This window comes from Saccostrea echinata, unplaced genomic scaffold (assembly GCF_033153115.1).
Source record: "Saccostrea echinata isolate AGI-Se365-2 ecotype Australia unplaced genomic scaffold, CSIRO_AGI_Sech_v1 ptg000056l, whole genome shotgun sequence".
In the NCBI taxonomy this organism is placed as follows: Eukaryota; Metazoa; Mollusca; class Bivalvia; order Ostreida; family Ostreidae; genus Saccostrea; species Saccostrea echinata.
Window position 1 is genome coordinate 12293603 of NW_026889805.1, and position 24741 is coordinate 12318343.

The following is a 24741-nucleotide window of genomic DNA, read 5'->3' on the forward strand; positions in this document are numbered from 1 at the left end:
CAAGAAAACAGAAGGTAGAGATTGATAATCGTCTACATAAGCATGTGCCCAAATCATTAGATTTGAATTTTGAAGGTTCCAAATAATGTACAAGCCGATGAATATACTAATTAACGCATGGTTGGTGGCGGATCGATCAAAGGCGGATCCAGCGCCACCCATACCTCCCCCCCCCCACCGTTTTATTTAGACCTGATACCCCCAACGCATCCTCGCAAGCCAGGGGTCCTGAATCAACACGTTGCCGTTGGACCAACGGCAACGTGTTGACTCAGGACCCCTGGCTTGCGAGGATGCCCCCAACGTTACATATATTATTTTATATTAGTTATGTTTTACATACATCTTCTAAAATAATTATCAAAAAGTATTAATTATTTCGAAACATTTTAAATTATACTAGTTTAAAAATGCGACAAATGCAGTTTGCAAATGCGACACCATTTCTCTTATATGTAAACCATGCTTATTCGCGTATTTAAAAAAAACAAAACAAAACAAAAAACTTCATTCCTCTTATTCCTAGAAATTCAAAGAAGTTATGTACAGTAAAATCTACAATTAGTCATCAAAGTCATATATATATATATATATATATATATATATATATATATATATATATATATATATATATATATATATATATATATATATATATAATTTTGACAAAAATATCAGATTCTTTTTGAGTTGGTAGTTCCATCTTTAATCTCGGTTTTTCCAACTTTAAAGTTGGTAATTCCATCTTAAGATTGGCTTTTCCAACTTGTTACGACTACTTGCGTTTTATTTGTATACTTTAGTTTATAGCTTAAGGTAGAACCTATGTCGTAAAAGTCTTTGTCACAAGATTTTCAAACTTTTCAAAATGATAAAGAACCACGCACGCTAACTCTCGATTCCCGCCTGCATTTTGCACCCATTTCATTCCATATAAATGGCAGTTTAGCCATTAAAACTTGATTGAATGCAAAGAAGAGTTCATTATTGATTAATTAATAATTTTAAAACAGTGTCAAAAACTTGACTGCTCTTATTTACGACTCTTTTTAAACAGTTAAAAGGGGGTTGAACATTTTATCTAATGAAATCAGGCTTTAAAATCGCTAGATTTTCAAAAACGCATTGAAATGGATAAATGACCCTTAAAATCTTTCCGTATGTTTAACTTATGTAAAATTCAACATAAGAGATTTATATAAAAAAAAACTTATTTGTAATCTCATTTGAAATTGGTATTAAAAATTTAAAAAGACTAAGTTTGCAGTTTTTTTTTGTCTGTAAACATATGCCCCTCCCCCCCCCCCCCCCCCCCCCCCGTGAAACAACAAAAGCTTTGGTAGGAATTTGTGAAATAAAAATTCATAAAACCCATAAAAAGGAATTTTTGTTTCACGGGGGGGGGGGGGGGGATGTTTTAAAAATATTTTCCGTTTTCCGTTGATTTCTATAGTGAAAAACGCTATTTCTACCCAAATTAAAGAGTTATCTCTCTTTGTTTTCCCAAATAAGGCCAAAATAAAAAATAATCTTGTTTCCCCTAACGCGACCGCCCCAATTAAATCCCGCCGACTGAAAAGTTTTTTTAAGAAGATTATTTAATTTTTTTTTAATGTTTATCAACTTTTATAAAATACAATTTCATGAAAACCCGTTCTTATCAGAAATTCAGAATGTATTTTCAAAGCTGCTGTCAGAAAAAAAAAATATTTACCTACCTACCTACCCAACTTCAAATTTTAGGGTCGGGTCAGGGGAAACAAAGATATTTTTAATGATGGCCTAAGTTATGTTTTACGAAAATTCACATAAATATTTATATAAATATGAAAAATCATTCAGATATGTTAACTTTTGAAATTGACTTGAAGGTAGGCGGCAGAACAATACTTTAGCACTCGCTTATCAATCAGTTAAAAATATATGGTATGTTTCCTTGTTATTAAATGTAGTGCAGCCTGTGCAACTTGGAATGATAATTTTACACTGCGACTACATATTTTCAGCCATTTTTAGGGGTACTGGTCATAAAGAGAATATAGAAAATCACAACAATACCTCTTCAAACATCGTCGTTTATAGACTTAATAACTGAACCGTATTAAGCAATATTATTCAAGAATAAATTCTGTTTTATTCAATTGACATAAAAGATTAAGTTCAAAATTTCAACGAATATAGGCAAATCGTATTCAGCATGTGGTCTCTCTCTCAGTTTCTATCTCTTTTGGAAAGGGGGGCACTAAATTCAGAAATGCTTTTTTTATTGGGACAGGTCAGTCAAATTCCATACCGTTTTCCAGTTACCAACTTTTGAAAAGTGGGAGGAATCAAAAAGTGTGCAAGTTTTATTGTTTTAATCAACATTATTCCTTATAAATTTACATACCTACATTCATGCAGATCGTAAAAACCATGGCTTTAAAACAGGTTACTTTACACACGCTCACACACTTTAAATTTAAACATATTTTATTTATTTATTTTCATATGGCTAATTTATCCCATCAGATTTTCTGGTAATATCTGATTCCTTTACAGGTTCGTGAGCGTGACGTCACAGAAGCTTGAGACTTGCACACTAAGGGTGCGTTCCTTTCACGCTTCCGAAAGTCCAGAACGCGTAGAATTGCAATGGAACGATTTGGAATCCGATTCCGGACGGATTCTCTCTGTCATTTCTAAAGAGGTGGTGCAGCGGGAATTATTACGTAACAAAAATGGCGGAGAAAAACGTGCTTTATCAATGTGAAGACTGCAATTTGTACTTTTCCAGCATAGATGATGTTAAAATGCATAGATGCATAACGGAATCAAGTGAGTTTTGTTACTGTGTATACGTTTTACTGCAAATGCTTATTTAAAAACTTAAATTTATAGGGATATTTAGTGCGCACCTTATTAGCCATCATAAAGGCCCAAGATGGGTCAAGAAAATCTTAGATTTTTAAAGGGAAAGTGGGGGGGGGGGTACAAACCTAAAAAATGACATATTTACGAGGAAAAAAGTGTATTAAAAAGGACAAGTAAAAATTGTAATAGTAGGGAAAGGGGTCGATCACAGTGGCGATCTTTTTTCGAATCTCCTCGTCTTTTTTGAAAGCATATCCAAATGGTATTAACTAAATGAAGGTTTACCTTTTAGCACCCCTCCCCCTTTTTAATTCTGCCATTTATATCTTTTGCAATTGAGTTTTATAATTTGCAATGCAGCAGTATGTACTTTGAAATTAATGTATACTATTAGTATAAAAGATATTTTTTCTCATTTAGGCGGAGAAAATAATTCCATTCTTGTGACAAAACAAACAGCACATGAAATTAATGCCGAAAGTCAAATGAAAAAACGCACGGTAACCCAGTGCCACAAGTGCAGCATATACTTCAACGACATGGAGTTGATGTCTGAGCACATATGTCAGAAACCACTAGCAGGGACACCATCATCAGGTAATTAATGTTAAAGTTAAAAATTTTACAGATTAGTATACCTGGGAGGTTGCACTTTCAAGAGATTAATATTTCCTCCTCCCATAATAAGTAGTAACTAATTTTGTACTAATTACATAGTAGTAGATATATTTCACATCAAGAGAAAAATATTGAAACTGTTACTCAAAAGAAGTAATTCTATATAGTATATGATCTTCATATTCTGGAATAAACACCATAAATAAATACATGTAACAGGTTGTGTCTAACATGTATTTTTTTTAAATGTTAAGCATTGAAAGTATATATTTATTAATTTTAATGTTTTCTAGGAGATGAAAAGGAGAGTAAAGTTGCCTCATGCAGTACTGCGGATATAGGTATGTCTTGGACACGCTCTAGTACCTTACTTCTAATAACCAAATACAAAACATATCAAGAGAAAATTAAGAAAGGTTTGATCAAGAAGAAAACCATGTGGGAGGAAATTGCCACAGGGATGAAAGATGAAGGATACTCCTATAATCATGAGCAAGTCTCAGGGAGATGGAAGACTTTGCAGAGAGGATACAAAGCAGTCAAAGACAATAAGAAGAAAAGTGGAACTGGAAGAAAGCGTTTTGAATATGAGTCTGAATTGGATGAAATATATTCCAAAGATCCTGCCATTACTCCAGAAGTAACTGCATGTAGCACTGACTCCAAAATTTCTGCAGAAGTTCCCAACGATTCAGAGGATGGTGACGATGAGAGTTCAAGGTCGTCTACGCCCACACCATCAGGTTCAGGTACTAATCCAAAGAAAAGAAAGCGTACATCTACTTCAACAGAGGTCATTGATGTAATGAAAAACTTTATTGAAAATCAGGAAAAAAGAAGAAAGGAGGAAAGTGAGCGTAAAGAAAAAATGCATCATGAAAAGATGGATTTGATGAAAAAACTCATTGAGACAATGGGAGCACATCACTAGTGAGTGTTGTGTTCCTTATACCTTGGCTCAGCACAAATATCCTTACATGATAAAATTAAAATATGCATATGGCTGAAAATTATTATTACATGTATTTACTTGTACTTTTTGTGTAAATCCTTAGAAAATTGAATTATCTAATTTTAATTTTAACATTATTATATTAAATACATGTACACATTTAGTTCCTTGAAATCAAAGAGTAGGAAACATTCCATTACATGCGTTTGGTCATTATTTTTACAATACATGTACAGTCATGTACTATTGTTACATTTAATCCATTTACAAGTTCTTACTCCATGTTAAAGATTACATATTACATGATCTTGACTTTGCTCATAGGAACTCCTGTTTAATTTTTGTTGATATAATCTCTTTTCAGGTGAATGTGAAATCTGCATGGAAGAAAGTCATCCAAAAGAAGTAGTGTTTGTTGACTGTGGCCACCTTGTGTGCTGTATTCCATGCAGCAAAGCTCTAGAAGTCTGTCCAATATGCAGATCAAGAATTGCGAAAAAAGTTAAAGTGTTTTTTACATAGACTCTTAAGCACAAGGGCACAAAATAGTGAATGGTTTCTTTCATTTTTTAAAACTTGTTCTGAGTTGTGCCATAAAACTTTTCAAAGTATTTGTGGTAGGATTTTTAATATTTCGTTTTATCACTGAAAGCAATGCAGTTGTTTTTGTTTCATCTGTTTGTTGATTTTTTTTCTTGCAGAGGAAAAGTTATTCTCCTGAAAATTCAACTATGTACTATACATTACACAAACTGTTATTGGATAATTGCTAGTCAGAATTGTTTGCATTTTTTATTTTGTTTTGGTACAATTTAACAAATAGTTTTTATTATTTACTACAAACTCCCAAATAGGTTATTTTCATTGTCATTTTTCTATTTTATTATGTCCAAGTATTAAACATTTTTTTCTACATTAGTTCATGATTACTTGCTTGGAACTGAAAAAAAAAAACATGGATGGATAATGTATTACATGTAATTTAGACTTGGCTACAGCTAAAAAAAAACTTTGTTTGCAGTTGTTTACCCACAATTCTAAGAGTGGCTAGATAGTTTTTTTTTTTAAAGAAATAGTTTGGCTTTTATACATTACAAATCTTGTGACTTTTAAAGGATGCTTGAATGCACCAACCTGCTTTATTTGAGTCCCTAACCAAGTTCATTGATGGACATAATTGAGAACTAAGTAAAATTTTTGTAATATTTATTGCTTAGACAACTAAATTCTCTTAAACTTAAGTGTTAAAAAATAAGTTTGATGAATAGGTGAAATGGGGGTGGGGGGTTAGATTCATTGAATCTATAAGTGGATTTGTAGGCAGCTGCAATGAATAATTAATTTTTTGACCTTGTATTACGTTCATTAATGGCAATGTCTATTGGAGAAACAATCTTTTTTTTCTTCCATGACCATGATATATTGAATTTAAGTATTATTTGTTGTTATTATCTTTTAAGCTGTAAGGAAAAGAATGTTTGTGGCATGTAGTCTTAATACATGGATTACAATGTAAATTTCATCAAAACATCTGTAAAGGACTTTTTACAGCTGACTTTAAATACCTGTCAAGATATATCTTACTCTTTTTGACATGTTCCATAGTTTTATTTACATAAAAAAACATATAAGTTCGATTTGACATCTTTTGTTGAGTTTTGTTACATTGTTATATTTTTCTGTATTAAATTGTATTGAACAGTTACTGTATTCTTTATTGAATATGATGTTTAAAAACATGATGCATTCATTCTGAAGTTAGCCTATCACAAAAGATTCCTGGCTATTTGATTACGTTTCTGTACACCCTGGGCTTCACAGTCCTGGATTCCTGGAACATTATAATTTGCTGCAATAACATCTTGCTGAATGAAATCGTCGACTTCATCATGGTTGAAAATGCAGACATTATGTAAAACACAAGAGGTCATGATAATTTTGACAGCATACTCAATTTTCTGGGTTTCCAGGAAACGCAATCGGCGGAATCTACCCTTCAGAAGAGCAAATGCTCTCTCAATTACCATTCTGTTGCTGGACAGGTAGTTGTTATAGCGGCGTTGCTCGTGTGTCAGGTGACCATTGTCTCGGTAGGGAGTGAGTAGCCATATTCTTAGTGGATAGGCTGCGTCAGCTATGATATGGTATATATTTGGAATCATTTGTAATCCATTTTCCCATAAATCGGAATTCCTAAGAACTCTTGCGTCGTGACAGCTTCCTGGAAATCCGGTAAATACATGAGTAAACATCATGTCTTCCTTGCATACCGCTTGTAACTGCAAGGAAGGAAATCCCTTCCAACATGGTTTGTTGGTTTTGCTATTCTAATATGAGTCCCATCTAATGCACCAGCAATCCCTGGAAATCCGTTCTTTTGCTGGAAATTGCTTGCGATTTGATTTAATTCATTGGGATTGGGCCATTTTATAAATTTTGACTTGAGATGAGTTAGAATTGAATTCATAACTCGGTCTCTAGCCCTGATTACCGAGGATGGCGAAATGCCAAAACGGTCTGCTATCCTGTCAATGCTGTCGAGAGTCCCTAGGTACCATAATGTGGTTAAAATATCTTTTTGTGGAGACATTCGTTCTTTACCACCATTACCGTCTTTCTTCATCTCTGGAACTTCCTCTAGATATGAAGAGAGGATTTGAAATGTCTGTCTTGACAGTCGAAACATTCTTCTAAATGAAGCATCAGAATAAAGGGGAACCACATCCTCCACATATCCATATATTTTTGGTTTTTCTTTCTTTCTGTAAATAAAAAACATCCAAATGAATATTTATTTCATATGCCAACCTCATTTAGTTTTTTTTTTCATTTTTGTTTCAATACTAATACCCAAGCCACTATAAAACACACGTGATCAAAAACCTTTTAGTTTTTAATTGATTCATAAATAGCCTTTACTTACATAGCGCCTGCTAGTGCAGGTAATAAGATATTTTCGTCCTCAGAATCAGAGTCAGTGTCGGAATCTTGAAATAAAACAAAAAGCAGACAGGTTTTCCGCCCATTGGCAGCCATGTTGAAAATTTCTCTTCTGTTCCGGTTCATTCCATTCATCACGGAGAACAGAACGTCCGGAATCGAATCGTAACGAATGAATGGAACGCATCCTAAATATGCACTTCTTAGCTGAGGTGAAACAAGCGGGCGGATCCTGGATCTTCCAATTTTTAAAGCTTGTTTTCTGTACTAAAAACTTTTCACTTCCGTTTCCTTTTGTGAAATTTGATTACTTAGGTAAAAGGGAACTTTTAGCAAGAAGAATAAACTACGTGTTTTATTTTACGACGACATAATACCTTATATTACTTACAATGCTATTCGCCATTTTGCTTTAGAAAGTTCGGGAAAACAGAGTACCTGTGACGTCGTATTTTGAAACGTGACGTCGAACTGCTGCACTATGTAGGAACCAGAACAGAACAGAACAGAACATTTATTTTCTAATTTAGAGCCCATAACAGACAAGTATGAAATTATTACAATAATAAAGAAAAGATATGCCAATGGATAGTATAACAACTTGTAAATGACATTACTCATTTCAACAATAATATTGTACTATTTCACCTGTGAGGTGTTAACATGGTCGCGTTTTTCTAGGTATTCGCTGGATTTAAACGATGTTTAAGCGGTAAAGATATTAGTAAGTGTTTGCAGTGGTCCTTTTAAATACGTATTGGTATGTATTATCGTTCTTCGTGAGTTATTTCTTTATGAAATCGGTAGTAGGCAAATTTGCTAAGTAAGGCAACACAGCGGAAGACTCGAATCGGACGCATGCGCAGTGTGCGTAGTCCGTGCCCGGCACGACTACGGAACGTAGAACAATTTCAACAAACACATAAAAGTAGACACATATCCCAGTACCAAATAAAGAACAAAGAAGAATAAAGTTAAGAACATATATAACACGTACATAAATTAAACACATTTATATACAAGAAAAGGCACAGTTCAGCATGATTTATTCATCTCCATTATTTAGAAAAGGGTTCTACGGCAAATTTCAACTGCAAATCTGCTTCTACAATCTACAGATGTGTTCTACATCAATAAACAACATTTTGTTAAATTCCGAAACATATAATTATTCCGAGATAAAATAATACCCTGTTTCAATATTTTTTGAGTAAATTTACCATCTAAGTTTGTAAATATTTTTTAAAAGTCTTTGTCAGAATGTTTTCAATCTTTAATATGATGAAGAACATACCCAAAATAACTACAAAAAGGGATTAAAATATATACCTTTCCCCGCAAACGAATGAGAGACACTCTATTTATCAATACTTCATTTGTTGACCTTTTTGCACTTACACAGGATTCAAGTATTAAATGACTGTTTGGGGTTACGTTCAGATTTACAATGTGAAAATTTATCAAAAAATGTAATTTTTTTTCTTTAAAAAGATGATATTTTAGGGAAACATTATTATTATACACCAACCATTATGAATAATTAACAAATAATTATGAAAGGGAATGCACGTCATTTCATGATAGAAATTATAAAATTTACACACAATTTTTAACAGATCTTTGACTCAGACACATTTCATCAAGATATTGTACTATTTAGATTTCTTGGGATTTTTGATTGCCTTCAAAATAGTTGCATGCCATTCACATTATCACAGTTGTGTAACTTCATTACATGAGACAGTCTTGGAGAAAGTACGGGAAAAAAGTAATATTAAATCAATTATGACATCATAATGGATCTAGCACCAAAAAAGACGGTCTAAACTCATTTACTTGATATGACGTCATACGACGTAGGTTCTACGTTAAGGTCAAGATCTAGTAAATAAAAGGAGCCTACAGATTTCTCAAATTTGAGAAATAAATTCCTTTAATGAAGCTTTATAAGTATAGCTTGGTCAAATAAGGTGTTTCGGGGCATAATTTGTAGGTAAATAAGACGAAAAATCATGTATTAAACTTTCATTTTCAATGAAAAATTAAGAAAATCAGTCACGAATATGGGAGTTTTTTCCATATCAGACAAATTAAATGTATCCAGATTGCCTACAGTCTCTCAGAAAACGGTATTCTGTATGTTCTTAGCCTCTTCTTTAAAATAATATTAAATTGAATATAGGTTTCGGGATTACTTTTCACATGATTTCAAATTGAATTCCAGAAAAGTATTTTATTTTCTACATAATTCTTTTACAGCTGTAAAGTACGGGAAAAAGAAAGTTTAGTTTGATTATGACGTCATAATGGATCTAGCATCAAAAAGGCAGTCTAAAACACAGGTATTTGTGGACAGGACCCCCCCCCCCCTCCAATATGCCCCACAGATCAAAAATTATTTTTATGTATTTTTTTTCATAAATTATTCTTCTAGTACACATTTACAATGTATTCCATAAGAAAAATCCAAAAAATAACGCAGAATTAACGTTTTACTAAAAAATCATACCCGCGGTATTATAAATTTTGACACATGTCACATGACTCAATTGACTATATTGACGTCATAGTCAATTGATGTCATAGTCACTGTTCATGTAGGTGCTAAACGTTGTTATATAATTACCTGTATTTGTGTAATTTTTGTTCAACTTGTTAAGCTTAAACATTTTATGTAAAATATTCAATAGTTTTAAACGATTGTGTAAATATTTTAAAATTGTGAAATCGATTGATCCACCCCTCTGTTTCTTTACGCTGCCGTCTAACAAGTCAGTGACGTCATATATGATCTCTCGGTGCAGTGAGATCAAGTACACCTGGTCAGTATTACCAGGGACCTATATACTAAGTATATAGGTCCCTGGTATTACATTAAAAAAGATTTCAGCCAATGTATCGTGATGGATTTTTTGAAGCAGGAATTACAAGAATAATTTTTACATGGTAGGTAGCAAAGATTATCTGAATTAAGGTCAAGATCTAGTAAATGATCGAAAGGTGCCTACAGATTTCTCAGATTTGATAAATAAATTCCTTAAATGATGCTGTATAACTTTAGCTTGGTAGAATAAGGTGTTTCGGGGCATAATTTATAGGTAAACAAGACCCAAAAAATCATATTTTAAACTGTCATTTTCAATGGAAAATTAAGAAAACCAGTCAAGAATACGGGATTTTTTTCCATATCAGACAAATTAAATGGATCCAGATTGCCTAGAGTCTCTCAGAAAACGGTAATTTGCATGTTCTTGGCCTCTACTTTAAAATAGTATTAAATTGAATATAGGTATCGGGATTACTTTTCACATGATTTCAAATTGAATTCCATGAAAATACTTTATTTTCTACATAATTCTATTAGAGCCGTAAAGTACGGGAAAAGGAAAGTTGAAATTGATTATGACGTCATAATGGATCTAGCACCAAAAAGTCAGTCTAAAGCCATTTACTAGATCTTGACCTTAATATTCCATTTCGCTTGTGTAAGTTTTCGTGTGACGTCACAGTTGTTTTTCCCGTACTCGGAAAATGTAAACATGAAGCGTTTTTACCACGCTTATGTCTTGTTCAAGAATGTCCTGTGTGATAATGAGGTAAGCTTCATCTTACGATATTGCTACAATTAATTACTACGAAGAAGGACTTCAGTTCAATCGTAAATTTTAAAATATTTATTGATAGAATTTTTTCCCATATCCGTTTTTTTTTTGAAGCTGTCTTGAAAAGTGCGTAATTTATCCAATCCATATACATTGTGAAGTATGAAAAAATGCCGTAAGAATTCTAAACACTATTTATATTCTGAATATTTAAAGAGCAGCATGTCCTTACACACATGTTTTGTTTGTGCTTATAAATTCCCATTATAGGCCCAATAAAGGACCCGTAAACACGAAGTAGCAGTCTTAAGCACAACCCTGATTTTCCCACTGCTTTTTGGCACCTTTCAATTGCTCTTTTGGCTTTTACATTTTCGTCAATTTCAGGTCCACATCTGGACAGAAGAAGAAGAAAAACTACTAATATCAGCGAGAGAAGATATTGATGATGAATTTCATAAACTAAAAAATCATGAAGTGTTATGGGCAAGAATCACAACAAACATGTATCGCAATGGTGTTAAAGTGACAAGATCTCAAGTAATGAATTAGTGAAAAAATCTAAAAAAAGAAATATCGCGAAGTTCTTGATGAAAATAACAAAACTGGTAACAAAAGAATAACATGGAAGCAGTTAGATGCTTTCGACAAGATTTTTGGACATAAAGCTTCCTCCAGGGCCGCTTGTACATATGACAGCAGCAAAAAAGAAAATAAACTTTCAACTAGTGGTTCAGACCTATCTGCACTGGATTCTGCAGCCAAAGATTCAGCCGTAGTAGATGGTACTAAAGATCCCAAACAAAACAAGGAGTCTGCACGTAAAGAACGACTAAGGAAAAGGAAATCAGAATCTCTGTCATCTATGTTTGAGCGGTTAGAAGATATTAGAAAGAAGATGGTGGAACAGATGAACACTCATCAGCAAGAAAAAATGGAGAGATTTGACAAATTTCTTGATATATTTTCAAAAACAAAAAATGCAGATTAAAATTAATTTTCATGATGGCGTTTCCATTTTGAAGGTGTTAATTAGTATAATTTACACCTACCATAACTTGCAAGGAAGGACCTGTGCCGTAAGATGTTGAAATGTTTTCTTTTTTAATTTTTAATTTAATACACTTTTTCAATTTAGAGTCTCATATGCCTATGGTATTGCAATTTTTTGAGCTTTAAATGATTTGTTGTATACAGTGACATTCTGTTTGAGAATATGTGTACATTGTAAATTTTAGGTCACTGAGCAGATTTTGATACATAATCTTAAAGATGTTTTCTTCCAAATAATTATTTCAATTTTTTGTCTTGCAATAATATACATATTATAGTTCTAAGAATATGTTCAGTCATTCTGACATGATTTCATTACACAGAGGAAAAGTATTCCTGTAATTTTCTAGTCATTTTTTTTGATATTTTTTTTTCATTTATTTTGTTATTGAACACAGTTGTTATTTTTTCTTGTTGTTTTATTATTAAAATTAAGATGTTAATTACAAGCTTTTCTGTTATCAACCACTTAAGTAAGCAACATCAATAGGTAATACAGACTGTTCAATGTACAGTTCCATCATGGCAACATCTGCATAAGCTGTTGCCGTCTGTGAATTCCATCTTGTCCATCATTATATATGTTAGGAAAGTGATTTGGATGACCATCATTGTTTATTTCCACAAAGTCTTCCACACTGTCTTCATGAATGATACATAAGTTATGTAGAATGCACCCAGAAACAATAGTTTTTACAATTTCTTCTGGATGATGAATAGTGACCTCTGTCAAACGCCTAAAACGTTTTTTAAGATGGCCAATGCTACGTTCAACCACTTGCCTTGCTGATGATAATACCCTGTTGAACCTTCTCTGCTGAGCGTTTAATCTTCCATTGTCTTTGAAGGGAGTTATGAGCCACTGTTTCAGTGGATAAGCACTGCCAGCAATTATGTACTTATTGACATCCATGCAATTTCCTGTGGTGGCATTGGCAAATAAATTTGAATTTCTGAATACCCTCGCATCATAGGTTGACCGAGGCCATCCAGTGTAAATGTCTGTGATTAACATGTCATGGTCTACCACTATCTGAATGAAGATACAAAAATTATAGTACATCAATATCATTATTTAAGTAGGAACACAAACCTTGAGAAATTTCCATCTTATCTGATCTACTGAGATTTTATTCTTCATAGACCCAGGGATCTCTGATCTAAGGGGAGAACAATTGCAAGCTTTCAGAGATCCAGCTATGCTAAATATTAGAGACATAATAGCAGTTACTTTAATTATCTATAAATATAAAGAGGAAAATTTAATTTTACACATGATAATACAAACCTGAAGCTGGATGGAAAATGTTTTCTATTCATATAGTCAGTATCACCGCTGATGCAAGAAGCCAGGCGGATGTGTGTACCATCTAATACACCAGCTATATCTGGGAGTCCACAACGAAGTTGGAATTCTCTAGCGATTTCATTTTGTTCATTAAAATCTGGCCACTGTATAACCTGAAAAAAAACATACAAATATTTGAGAATCATCTTTTATGAATTTAACAGTTCTGCGTCATGCTCATTTATATACAGATACTTACATCCCATAATTTTTCGTTAATAGCATTATTGACTCTTTTCAATGTGGCATGTACTGTTGACAGTGGCTGATTTCTCTCATAGACTGCTGATTTGCTATGTACCATAGAAATAATAATACCTGTTTCGATGGGTCTGTCTCATCAGAAACACCTCCGTGTGTAGGAAGTAGCTCTCCTCCGATCTGTTGCAGTATTACTTCAAACATTTCCTTACTAATTCGAAAGTGAAATTTGAAGTGTGTTGTTGTAAACAGTGGAACAGTATTTTCCGCATATCCCAATATTCTTAATGGCGTTGATCTCGTTTTCAGTAATAAAAACAGAAAAGTATGCTTCATGAAAGCATAAAATCGTTTGATATTCTCTCCTGCTTCGTCGTCAATAATAGTTTCATACAATATGTACAAATGGGGAAAACTTTCGTCCATTGTTGAGTTTACTCGGGTAAGATCTATTGCTATTCGGCTCGTATCGGGGTAAGTTTAACAAAATATCTATTTTTAGAATTTGTTGACGTAACTCGAGTATGAACTAAAGTTCCAGTCGAAGTCGCCCTGTGAATACTAAATTCCGTCACGTGACTTGTAAGATAGCATGTTTTGTGCAAACTAGGACACTCTTCTCGTACACGTTGAATTGTCAGGCATCGATTCAAAATATTCTTTACTTATATGTACGTGCTCATATTGTTAATTTCGTTTTGAAACCTTTGGAAATACTATAGTAGTGTAATTCTGCCATTAAGGATAAAGAGAGAGATGGGAAAGAGTGATCACGTATTTTAACACGTCATTGTTATTTATCTAGTCGAATTTTAGAGACATTCTTATAATGTTAGCTCCACCTCTCATGCATACCTAATGTTTAATCAAGGGCAGGCAAATGTAAAATTTCTATATTTGGAAAGGAGTAGGGACAAAAAACATAGAATTATTCGATTGTATCACAGTCTAAAATCATTTTAACATTTAAATTTGGTGTCAAATTGATAGAATTCCATAGTAAATATACAAAAGTGAAATAAGGTTAAGATATAAAAGCAGCAGAAGCGACGGGAAAAGACCCCAAACCCAGTGTTAAGTGCAGTTATCCTTTGTATGGCAATATCTCTTAAAGAAGTCAAGAAATCTGATGGCTTTAAGATATGTACGACATATTAAATTAAAAATATACAAAATATGAAAAAAAATGATTGACTAGATTTTTTTCAGCTCACGGTCCTGTTCCTCCTTAACTCGTGTTGCTGTTTTATAATTATTACTATGGAAAGAAACGAAACGATATATCGATGTAATTAGTATATGTGATGTTAGCTGTGCAATATCTCATCGACAGGTCCAATATCTCAGTCTGCGATCAAACATCGATTTCTTTTATGAATGCTCAGTAAAACATTGGAAATATTAGACTCTTTTGAGAATAGATTGATATCGGTGTCCGAAAGAGTAACAAACGGCAACTCTGCTTGGGAGAGATGTTGGATCAATGCATCATATGCAATTTTCAATCATATGAATGGTAATTGTAATACATACATAGAGATGATCCCCCTTTAACCCGGGGTTAAGGGTTAAGTCTATATATAATATATTTGATATCCAGGCCGTGCTTCTATTAATTATTTATTATGGCATATATTTAGCAATTAGGCTACTTTAACACTTTCCCTGTTTATGTAGTGATATTCCATATTCCACTATCATCTGCATAATTTATGGTGTATATGTCTCCTAACTTGTTCGATTCTCAAGAGCATGCTCTGAGTACGATCAATTTTTTAAACCGAGGCATGCTACTGACAGATAAGTTAATGTTACAGGGATTTCAACAACATTTTTTAATGTCAGCATGCATGTCGTAAATAATTCTATGGTCGTTATAATGACCTTGTTAGCAATTAAATATAACGTATAACTGTTATATTTCACACCAATTGTTAGACCTTTGTTATTATACTAAATTTGACTACGGAATATTCCGTCTATACATAGTTCTCATGGCGGGTGTGACCGGTCGACACGGGATGTTTTCTCCTAGGCACCTGATCCCTCCTCTGGAATTTCCAGAGATCCGTATGATCTATGCCCTTTCATAGATTTGTATTGTCTGCAGGATTTTTTTTAAATCCATCACTGTTCGTTATCTTCACCTTTTTCATTACATGTTTTAAGGCGAAGGAAATCTATCTAACAACACATGTTTTCATTACACTCATATTATTTTTAGATTTCTGCATGTTAGAAACACAGTCATGCTTATGGTCCATGCATAGTATATTGCAGTCCTTTTTAATTAGGGACTGCAAATTGTTTGATATGAATTAATATTGGATATATGCCGAATACAGTTCTGTATGAAAAAAAAAATTAGACTAGATTTTGATCATAAGCAACAAAAAAATAAAGTTTCCAGTATGCAAATGAAAAGGCCACACACTATAGTCGCTACATATAGATCACTCAATGTATATATTTCGACGTGAGAAACATTTTGAATTGTTTAATAATTATATATCGTTTTTTAAAGTCGACTATCATAAATCTTACCTCTTTTACAAAGTTTCTATTCTGCTTATCCTTGTAAAGTAATGTAGACCGCAGTAGAAAAATTACAACTCTAGTAAATGCATAATGTCATTAATTTGAACAATGCTTTCTTTGTCCCGTTTCATAGAATAGCAACTATATCACCAATACAGGTTCATAATCTTTCTGCTCCAGAATCCTCAACACAGACAGAACTTAGGAGTTAACGCTTCAGATTATCACAACCTTTCGAAACATAGACAAGAATCCGTAATTTTTTTTTATTATTTATCTATTTGCAAATTGTATGAGGGAGTCAAAAAATATCAAGAGTTTTAGCACCCTTTTGCCTGTTATCATGTGACAGCGGGTGTGACATCTACAGATATGTCCAAAGGCCACAAGCGTCGAGTGTATATGTGTCGTATGTGTCGAAATATGAGAACCTTTGATAAAGCTGCTTTCAAATTCGTTAAGTTGTTTAACGAGTCTATAATCCCCCCCCCCAAAAAAAAAAAAACAAAACAAAACAACCCCCCCAACCCCCAACCCCCCCCCCCCCCAAAAAAAAAAACGTTATGATGTTTTAACTTGAATGACGTCATATACTAGATGAATAATATGCTTCAGCAACAGAACGTCTTTTTAGATCGAGTTCAATATATTCAGTGATGTGTAATGTTAGATAAAATATAACTTCTAAGCAACAGAACTCAACATTTAGTTACATTTTATCAAAGAAAGTGCGTCTCTCAGAAATGTATACATATTAACAGCTAATATCCCATAATATAAATATTTATTGAAAATTACATATACGTCTCGACATGGAAAGAGTTATCACGTCATGAACAGAGCTATATCGGTGGTATTATGCTGTTCAAAGAAGTTTGAATACTACATTTCTGTCATAATCAGAGCTATCAAATCTGTCTTGATAATCACAATACCCTAAAGGAAGCCCTAAACACTCATGAAAAATGAGAACAATATATCATAAAAAGGAGCAAATTTTACTTAACGTGTATCTAATTTATTTTCACCATAGGGTACACACCTTATTTCTTCAGGAATACGGTTGAAAGATAGTGAAATATTTGATAACAGAAATCACTGTTGTTTATTTACATTGGGAAAAAAGTAGAAATAATGTATTCAATTACTTAATCTTGGTCTTATATAACGTTAAGAAAACTATATTTTAATTCATTACAAAATAGATCATTAACTGTAGATTCCTATATTTATTCTATTTTTCTTCTAAGGACAGGAGCTTCCTTAATAAGTATAAAAATACAGTGCAATTTAGGGCCACATTCCAGGAAAAACTTATTAAAACATGCTTTATTGAAAAAAAAAATGATTGGACGCCACTGATTTAATTATAGTTATTCCATCAAGGATTTTTATGCCCCCCTCCTCCCCCCCCCCCAAATATGGACGGGGCATATATATTGTTTGTCATGTCCGTCTTCCGTCTGTCTGTTTTTGACCTTTACCTTTCCTTTGACCTTCAACTTACTTTACAAAAATTGTGTTTAGCTCAGCTTCACTTATATTTGGACACATGACAATGTGTTCTATTTCCAAATGTTGTACCAAAATGTAAAACGTGATATTTTGATAACCAGAAATTTTTTAAATAACAACTTCACAGGACAAAGTTTTAAAATATGACAAAAGACTTTGACAAAACTCCATTTGAAAAAAATTCAAAATTTAAACTTAAAAGACATTTAGGGGTTCATAATAAAGCTTCTAATTTAGCAGTTAGAGTTTGGTGCACTTCCCATTATTTTCAGAATATATAAATTATTATTTAAATATTATTACAGATTACAGGAAATTGTTTCAGATCAGGAGAACTCAAAATTGCTTTTACAACATGCATATTTAGAGGATGAAAAACTTGCAGGAAATGGAAAAACATATTGGCAAATTTGTTTTCGAAGAATACTTGATGAAGGTATTGGTTCAAATGCTAATACAATAAATACATCCTCACAATGTCAAGGTTTTGTGATTTCGGAACTCCACACAAACCCTTGACAAAAGTCGCTATTTAAAAGTTGGGCTAGAAAGCTACTATTTCATTTGTTCCTGGTCTAGGACTGGAACCAATTAGAAAACAGCTTTTATTGCAGGTAAGTTTTGTAAACAAATATGACTCGTCTTTATAAAATGGAAAGTGTCGATATTGTAGGATTTGTGACTACCTAGTGAAACATCGGGGATTAATTTTTGGAAGATCGTCCTCCTAACAATCACAAAAGATATGCTCTGGAGTTGGGCCATTCAAAAACGACGGATTTGAAAAATATATTCTCATTGGTTAGCTTATAATTACCCATTACGTCATGTGTAACCTAACTTTTAAATAACGACTTATGTCAAGGGTTTGTGTGGAGTTGCGAAATCACAAAACCTTGATTATGACATTGCGAGGATGATGCTAATACATTATCTATAAATGATTTTGAAAATAATTTGAAAAAGTATTTTGAGAATATAGTTTTCAGGGACATTAGAACTATCAAAGAAAAAGGTAATAAAAAATTGTCATTCTACAGCCAGTTAATAAGTCCACAGAATCTAAACAAGCTTGAAATTCAACCATATACTTAAATTTTTCCATTTCCAAGAATCGTTCTTCTTTGCCTCGGTTAAGAATAAGTGCCCACGAATCACAGATAGAGGTTGGCAGATATTTTAATCCAATTATACCAAGAGATGAAAGATATTGTATTAATTGTCAAACTGTTGTTGAAGATGAACATCATTTTTTATTTGTATGTCCTCCTTATAAACAACTACTAAATGAATATTGTACACTTTTTAACACTTACATGTTTATCTTACGAAATTCTTAATTCAACAAGAAATATTTGTAATCTCATACGTGTTGCATGTAATATAAGAAAATCTATGTGACTATATTTGTTTACTGTATGTATGACTTGCGCCACATGTGGTTTTTGTCAAAATAAATTAAATAAATAAATAAATAATGGTAAAGCATGTGAAGATCTGAGTGATAATTCTTCTAACGTTGTCTATAATATTGAATGCAATCTTCGTAGAAAGACTGAAAATGTCCAAATTGATTAATAAATTTTTAAAATGTAAATATATATGAATATTCCCTTCAAAGGAAAAGTCCTTAAACACATTTAGGGGTGACCTGTAGAAACACACTCAGTGTCATAATCGTCAGCTTTATACGTAATTAGAAACAATCCCCGCATCTACATCTGACGGATGTCACATGCACCTGTAAAACTTCTTGAATATGGCATAAATTGATATTGATTTACACGTAAATTCAAAAGACAGGCGTTAGCTGAAGAACCAATGAGAACTGCTATGCCTACTGCGTAGGTCATTTACGTTATTTAATTGTCGCTGCCATTGCTTAGACTATGGAAACAATATAACATTGTTAAATGAACAAGATGGAAAACGCAAGTGAAAATTCAACGACGATATTAAACCACACCAGAAATTTTTCTTATGTGTTCTCCATTCCAGAACCACCAAAGTATATCATCATCGTTGCAAGTGTAATGTATTCCTTCATTTTCATCGCTGGATTCATCGCCAACATCTCAGTCGTTGTCGTCGTCTGCGCTGTTAAACGTGTAAGATCCCGAATGAGTTTTCTGTTTGCAAACTTAAGTGTGGCAGATCTCCTTGTTCTCCTTGTTTGCATGCCGTCGGCCGCCATCGATCTTTTTGCGAAAGAAGTTTGGTATCTTGGAGAATTCATGTGTAAGTGACCTTTCCCATTCTTATTACTTCTTACTGATAAAGGCAGCTCTTGATACTAGTTGATTTTACCAAAATTTAACCTTTACCAAAATTAGAAAAAAAAAAATCAGCGATGCAATGAGAGAGAGAGAGAGAGAGAGAGAGAGAGAGACATAAAAATTAAACTAGATATTTACTTGTAAAGAATAAATTCATGCTTTTTTTAATTACTTCACTTTTATTTCCAAATATTGTAAACAGCCGAAATATTAAATCCACTGAGTTTTGAATATTCCGTGTTAATTACCAATTAATCGCAGCATCTTTGGCCTTTCCAACAAGTGGGAAGTACTTTTCAAGCCTGCAAGAGAGGTATGAAAAGGCAATTGCTTTCTTGAAAGAGCTTAAAAAGAAATACACAATTAAAGTTAATGTGAATTCAAATTTGAAGTCAGTCTATAGTTTCTAATAGTGCTGACATGTAATCATTTTCAACTTTAGATTAAAAATAAAAAAAAACAACCCACAGTTCTAAGTGTCATCCTCTAAGAATATTTACATCCACTGAAAAATTTTATTTTTTTTCTTTTTATCGACTCCGCCTCGCCGTCCAAGAGAGTATTTCTGTAGATCAGAAGTAATAATAGCTTTCAAATTCAGGGTCGTCACCAGGTTTCTCCTCTAAGCCAGAAATGGGTACCGTTTTGATCGTTCTGGTGCATTTTCACATATTAAATAAATAAAATATTTTCTCTAGCTACTTTTTTAAAGGGGGTGCGATCGCACCCAACACACCCCTGTTCCGACAGCCTTGAACTGCAGCACAGCATCCATTGTTAACAAGAAATGAATGTGTTCACGATAGTAATTGTAGGAGAACTACAAAAAGTAATAAAACGTTTATCAACATAGGAGAATAAAGATGAAGGGTGGCTATAATCGGTGCAAAAAAGTTTCATTGGCGAAATCTGCCAAGGGTTTTTGGAGAAGAGGAACTAAAAACCCTTGGCTTGCAAATATGAGTTAACTTAAGCAAAATAAATACAATTAATATACTTTTTAAAAAGGAGTTTGATCTCTTTTTTAAGACATGAAATATTTTTAAATATTATATTCTTTTTAATCTTTAACGTCTTTTTGTGTACAATATTACTTTAAACAAATCTAGTTTTGAAAAATAAATTAAGACATTTAGTATTTTTGTCCATGGCCCCGCCCCTTACGATTTCACAACTACATGTAATTGTTGTCGGATGGCATAAAATTCACAGCCAGCGAGTTTATTGGTCTGTAGAGACGACTATGTTTAGGGTTAGGAGGTGGATAAAATATTCAGGTTGGTTATAGAATATGTCTAGAATTAGGGAATGAAAGGTCGTTTATTGACCAATGCTGGAAAATGGCCAAATACATTCTCAAAGTGCGCAGAAAATTTTGCACCGTAAATTAATTGCACTTTATTTACATGACGGGATCTGTAGCGTTATGGTCAAAGACTAAACTATAAAACCATAACGCAACAGTTCTGCAGCTAGCATTCCATGTGTCCACATCAAATGTCCCCTAGCTGCACGTATGCAGATCAAACCATTTTAGTGTTTTATTTGTTTACAGTATGCTGGATAAAATGAAAATTTTTAGAAAGTTAGTTAAAAGCACCTTTGGCTCATTTCAATTAACACCTTATGTTTATTTCCGCAAGGATTCAAGTCAATAATTAATTGATCTACCTCCAGCTAAGATGGAATAATATTATGTTGAATGAAATAAAAGGGTGTCTTATTTGTGCAATTATCAAGTTAAAGATGAATTTCACTACTTGCTTAAGAGGGTTCAGGATATTTTTCTGCAATTAATACATTTTATTGTTTATATTTAGGCCTGTTTGAATAATCAAATAAAGTAAGTTTAAGTACTATATATTATATTGAATTTATATTATAATTGATATGGACGTCATTATATTTTATTGAAGGAAGAGCCACTGCTCAAGAAATCTATACAGGTGGTTTGTTTAAGGCTCTGTCACACTAAGCTGCGTCCCCAAGGAGTTATTACGGCGTTGTTAATTTTTATGCCCCCGTATCGAAGACATTTTATGAAAATGATAAAAATGAGTGGTGTGTGATCAGAAAAAAATATTAAAAATCAAAAATTACATCTAGTCTACTTACAGATAATCTATAGTGCTCGTATCATTTGCATTATACCGTAAAAAGTGATAGCATCACTAAAATATTTTTCTTTTCTACCATTTACAATGTGTAATCCAGTAGTTGCACATAATGGAACAACTTTTTACCAAAATTATTACTTGCCCTATCTATGCTTTTTCTGCAAGATTCATTTGAAACAATATTTTAGTATATGAAGGACAGTTCATAATCAGAAAAAAATATCAAAAATGAAAAACAATATCTACGAGGGGTGATAAAAAAGTTCGCGAACTACTAGTAAGTAGTAATTAAATTATACACTTCCATAAAAGATATAAAATTAGGTTACAGTGTTCATTATTTTTTAGAGTAGTCCTTTCCGATTTTAATGCACATCTGCCACCGTTCTGCCCATGCGCGGTCACCTGACATGCTGCGTAGTGTTATAACTGTTCACAGAAGCTGAAAGATTTTTCCAAGTCTTATATTTCTTACCATGCAAGTAATTTTTTAAAAGAAGAACAGTCCATTTGTCAAAAATAGCCAAATCTCGGCAATAGGATGGGTGGATAAGGATATCCATCCCCTGAATGAGCATGGTGAGCATCAAAACCCGAGTCTTCTTGGGAGCGTCGTTTATCCAATGTGGATAGAGTATGGGCGCATTCTTTTTATCATACCTGATATGTTTATAGTCCAAAGTAAACGATATTTTAGGGATTCAATAATTATATTATTGTTAAGATATTACCTGTTTTTCTAACTGTAACTTGGCGATCTTTCATAACGAATTGCTCAACTAAGGACATATCTCTTTCCCCGCTTGCTTTCACTGGGCAAGAGAACAAACGTCATTTTTAACCATCTCCCTTTCTTCACTAAAACAATCGATCCAATTAATGATTAAACTTCTGGCAAGTCTTTGGTCTTCATTAACCTTTTACAAATTATTATATGCTACTGCAAAGAAATTTCCAAGATACACCGTTAAACTTTACAGCCGTTCGTTGCTCGAGTACGACTGAGTAAACCATTTTTTGTCACAAGTCACCTACATATTGACGTCATTTTCATATTGTGACGTCACAAACATGGAGCGAAACATTACATAACACGTGCTATTTACAGAAAATATGTATGACTATTATGTGTGTCAAATTTCATTCTGATCTGAATTGTGGTTCTGTAAACATAGAGATAGTTCGCGAACTTTTTGATCACCCCTCGTAGACTTCTTACGTAGGTCAGATAATAGTGCTAATACCATTTGCGTTATAAAAAGTGATAGCCCCATTACAGTGTTTTTCTTTGCTAATATTTACAATTTGTAATCCAGAGTTATACATAAATGAATCAGCTATTTACCAAAATGATTACTGCAAGGTTCATTTGTAACAATATCTTAGTCTATGAAGGACAGTAGATTATTTGCTCCCGATTCTTCTAAAACATCATCAAGTATGAAATCATCTAGATTTCTACATTTAGCACTAAAATGTCAGGATAAATATGTAGACTTTTTGTGTTCCAGGTAAGTTTGTGCCATTTGTGGAACACCTGGTGTCACTGGCGTCAGTCCTTACGATTCTGGTGATTACTTACGACAGATATAGAGGGGTCTGTTATCCCATGAGTTCGGGCTGTTTCTGGTCAAATCTCAGGGTGCCAACCGTTGTCTTTTTAGTTTGGATATTAGCTGGTGCTGCTAGTCTACCCATAACATTCATCGCCATTTATCGAGACTCAAAATTCTTCGACGGAACACCCATAAAAGTTTGCAGAATGCCAATCAACAGTCCATGGAAAACTGCTTATATTCTGGGTATCTTTATATTCTTTTTTATCGTAATTTTGATGATTTTGTGTTATTTTATTTTCCGGATGTGTAAGAAACTCTTATGGCATGCGCAGTTCCTAGAGGACCGGGCGGAGCAGGATTCTGAGAAGACAGTATCGGGAAGGCGTAGAATCGTGTTCATGTTAATTATTGTCATTGTCACATTCTTCTTGTGCCTTCTTCCTCAGAGAATTGTGGGAATTTGGATCATTGTTGCAGACCACAGAGAGCTACAATCTTTAGGACTAGAAGGTTATCTAAACCTGATTACCTTTCCTCGAGTCCTCATGTACATCAGCAGTGCATCAAATCCCATTATCTATAACGTCATGTCTGCTAAATTCAAGACGGCTCTGACAGACATATTTTGCCATTGTAAGAGGAGTTGCACGGAATTTCACTCCCCATTACCAAGATTAAGAGATCGGACGAGTAGCTTCCATTTGTCCCGACTATCTTTAAGTTCGCGAGGTACACACTGGTCCCCCCGGTCCCGACATTCCACGGGAGAATCCTCTCATCCGGAATCGAGGGTCATGTTCAAAAGAGACAAATCAATTGAAAGTGCTTTGTAGCAATATTATAGAAAACGTCTAAATGTAAAAGTTGAAAAGCTTTAATTTTATTAATGTGTGTTTTAAACATTTTTTTTCCCATGTAGATTTTATTAAACATTTCAAAATTATTGGCTTATTTACTGTCGTTCGTTAAACTTTATTTAACAGTGAAATGAGATGTTATAAATAAAACAGTGAAATTTATTTTTTTTTTCAGGATGCTTTCCTTTTTTATTCCTTCTCCCATTTACTTTAAGCATTAAATTGGTATTTAGACATAATTTTTAGACGGGTCAGGTGACATTTCTCTGACATGAAGTCTACCTGTCGGCGTTGATCTCTGCCGGAAGTAGT

General features: G+C 33.3%; 3 protein-coding genes and 1 pseudogene across 3 annotated transcripts; 1 reads left to right on the forward strand and 3 right to left on the reverse strand.

The window, feature by feature from the left end:
- Positions 1-6020: 6020 nt before the first annotated feature.
- LOC133173399 (uncharacterized) lies at positions 6021-7496 on the reverse strand. Its single transcript, XM_061308378.1, has 2 exons — positions 7347-7496; positions 6021-7185 (listed from the first exon to the last, which is right to left on the reverse strand). The coding sequence occupies exons 1-2, from the start codon at positions 7487-7489 to the stop codon at positions 6675-6677; spliced, it is 654 nt and encodes a 217-aa protein (XP_061164362.1). The 5' UTR covers positions 7490-7496; the 3' UTR covers positions 6021-6674.
- Positions 6190-6675, reverse strand: LOC133173844 (putative nuclease HARBI1). The gene has a single exon (XM_061308918.1). It carries the CDS (start codon positions 6673-6675, stop codon positions 6190-6192), a length of 486 nt encoding a protein of 161 aa, XP_061164902.1.
- Positions 7497-12538: 5042 nt separating the features above from the next.
- On the reverse strand, positions 12539-13928 carry LOC133173546 (uncharacterized; annotated as a pseudogene).
- A 5614-nt stretch (positions 13929-19542) lies between these two features.
- LOC133173845 (growth hormone secretagogue receptor type 1-like) lies at positions 19543-24405 on the forward strand. The gene is made up of 2 exons (XM_061308919.1): positions 19543-19858; positions 23525-24405. The coding sequence occupies exons 1-2, from the start codon at positions 19543-19545 to the stop codon at positions 24403-24405; spliced, it is 1197 nt and encodes a 398-aa protein (XP_061164903.1).
- The last annotated feature ends 336 nt before the right edge of the window (positions 24406-24741 follow it).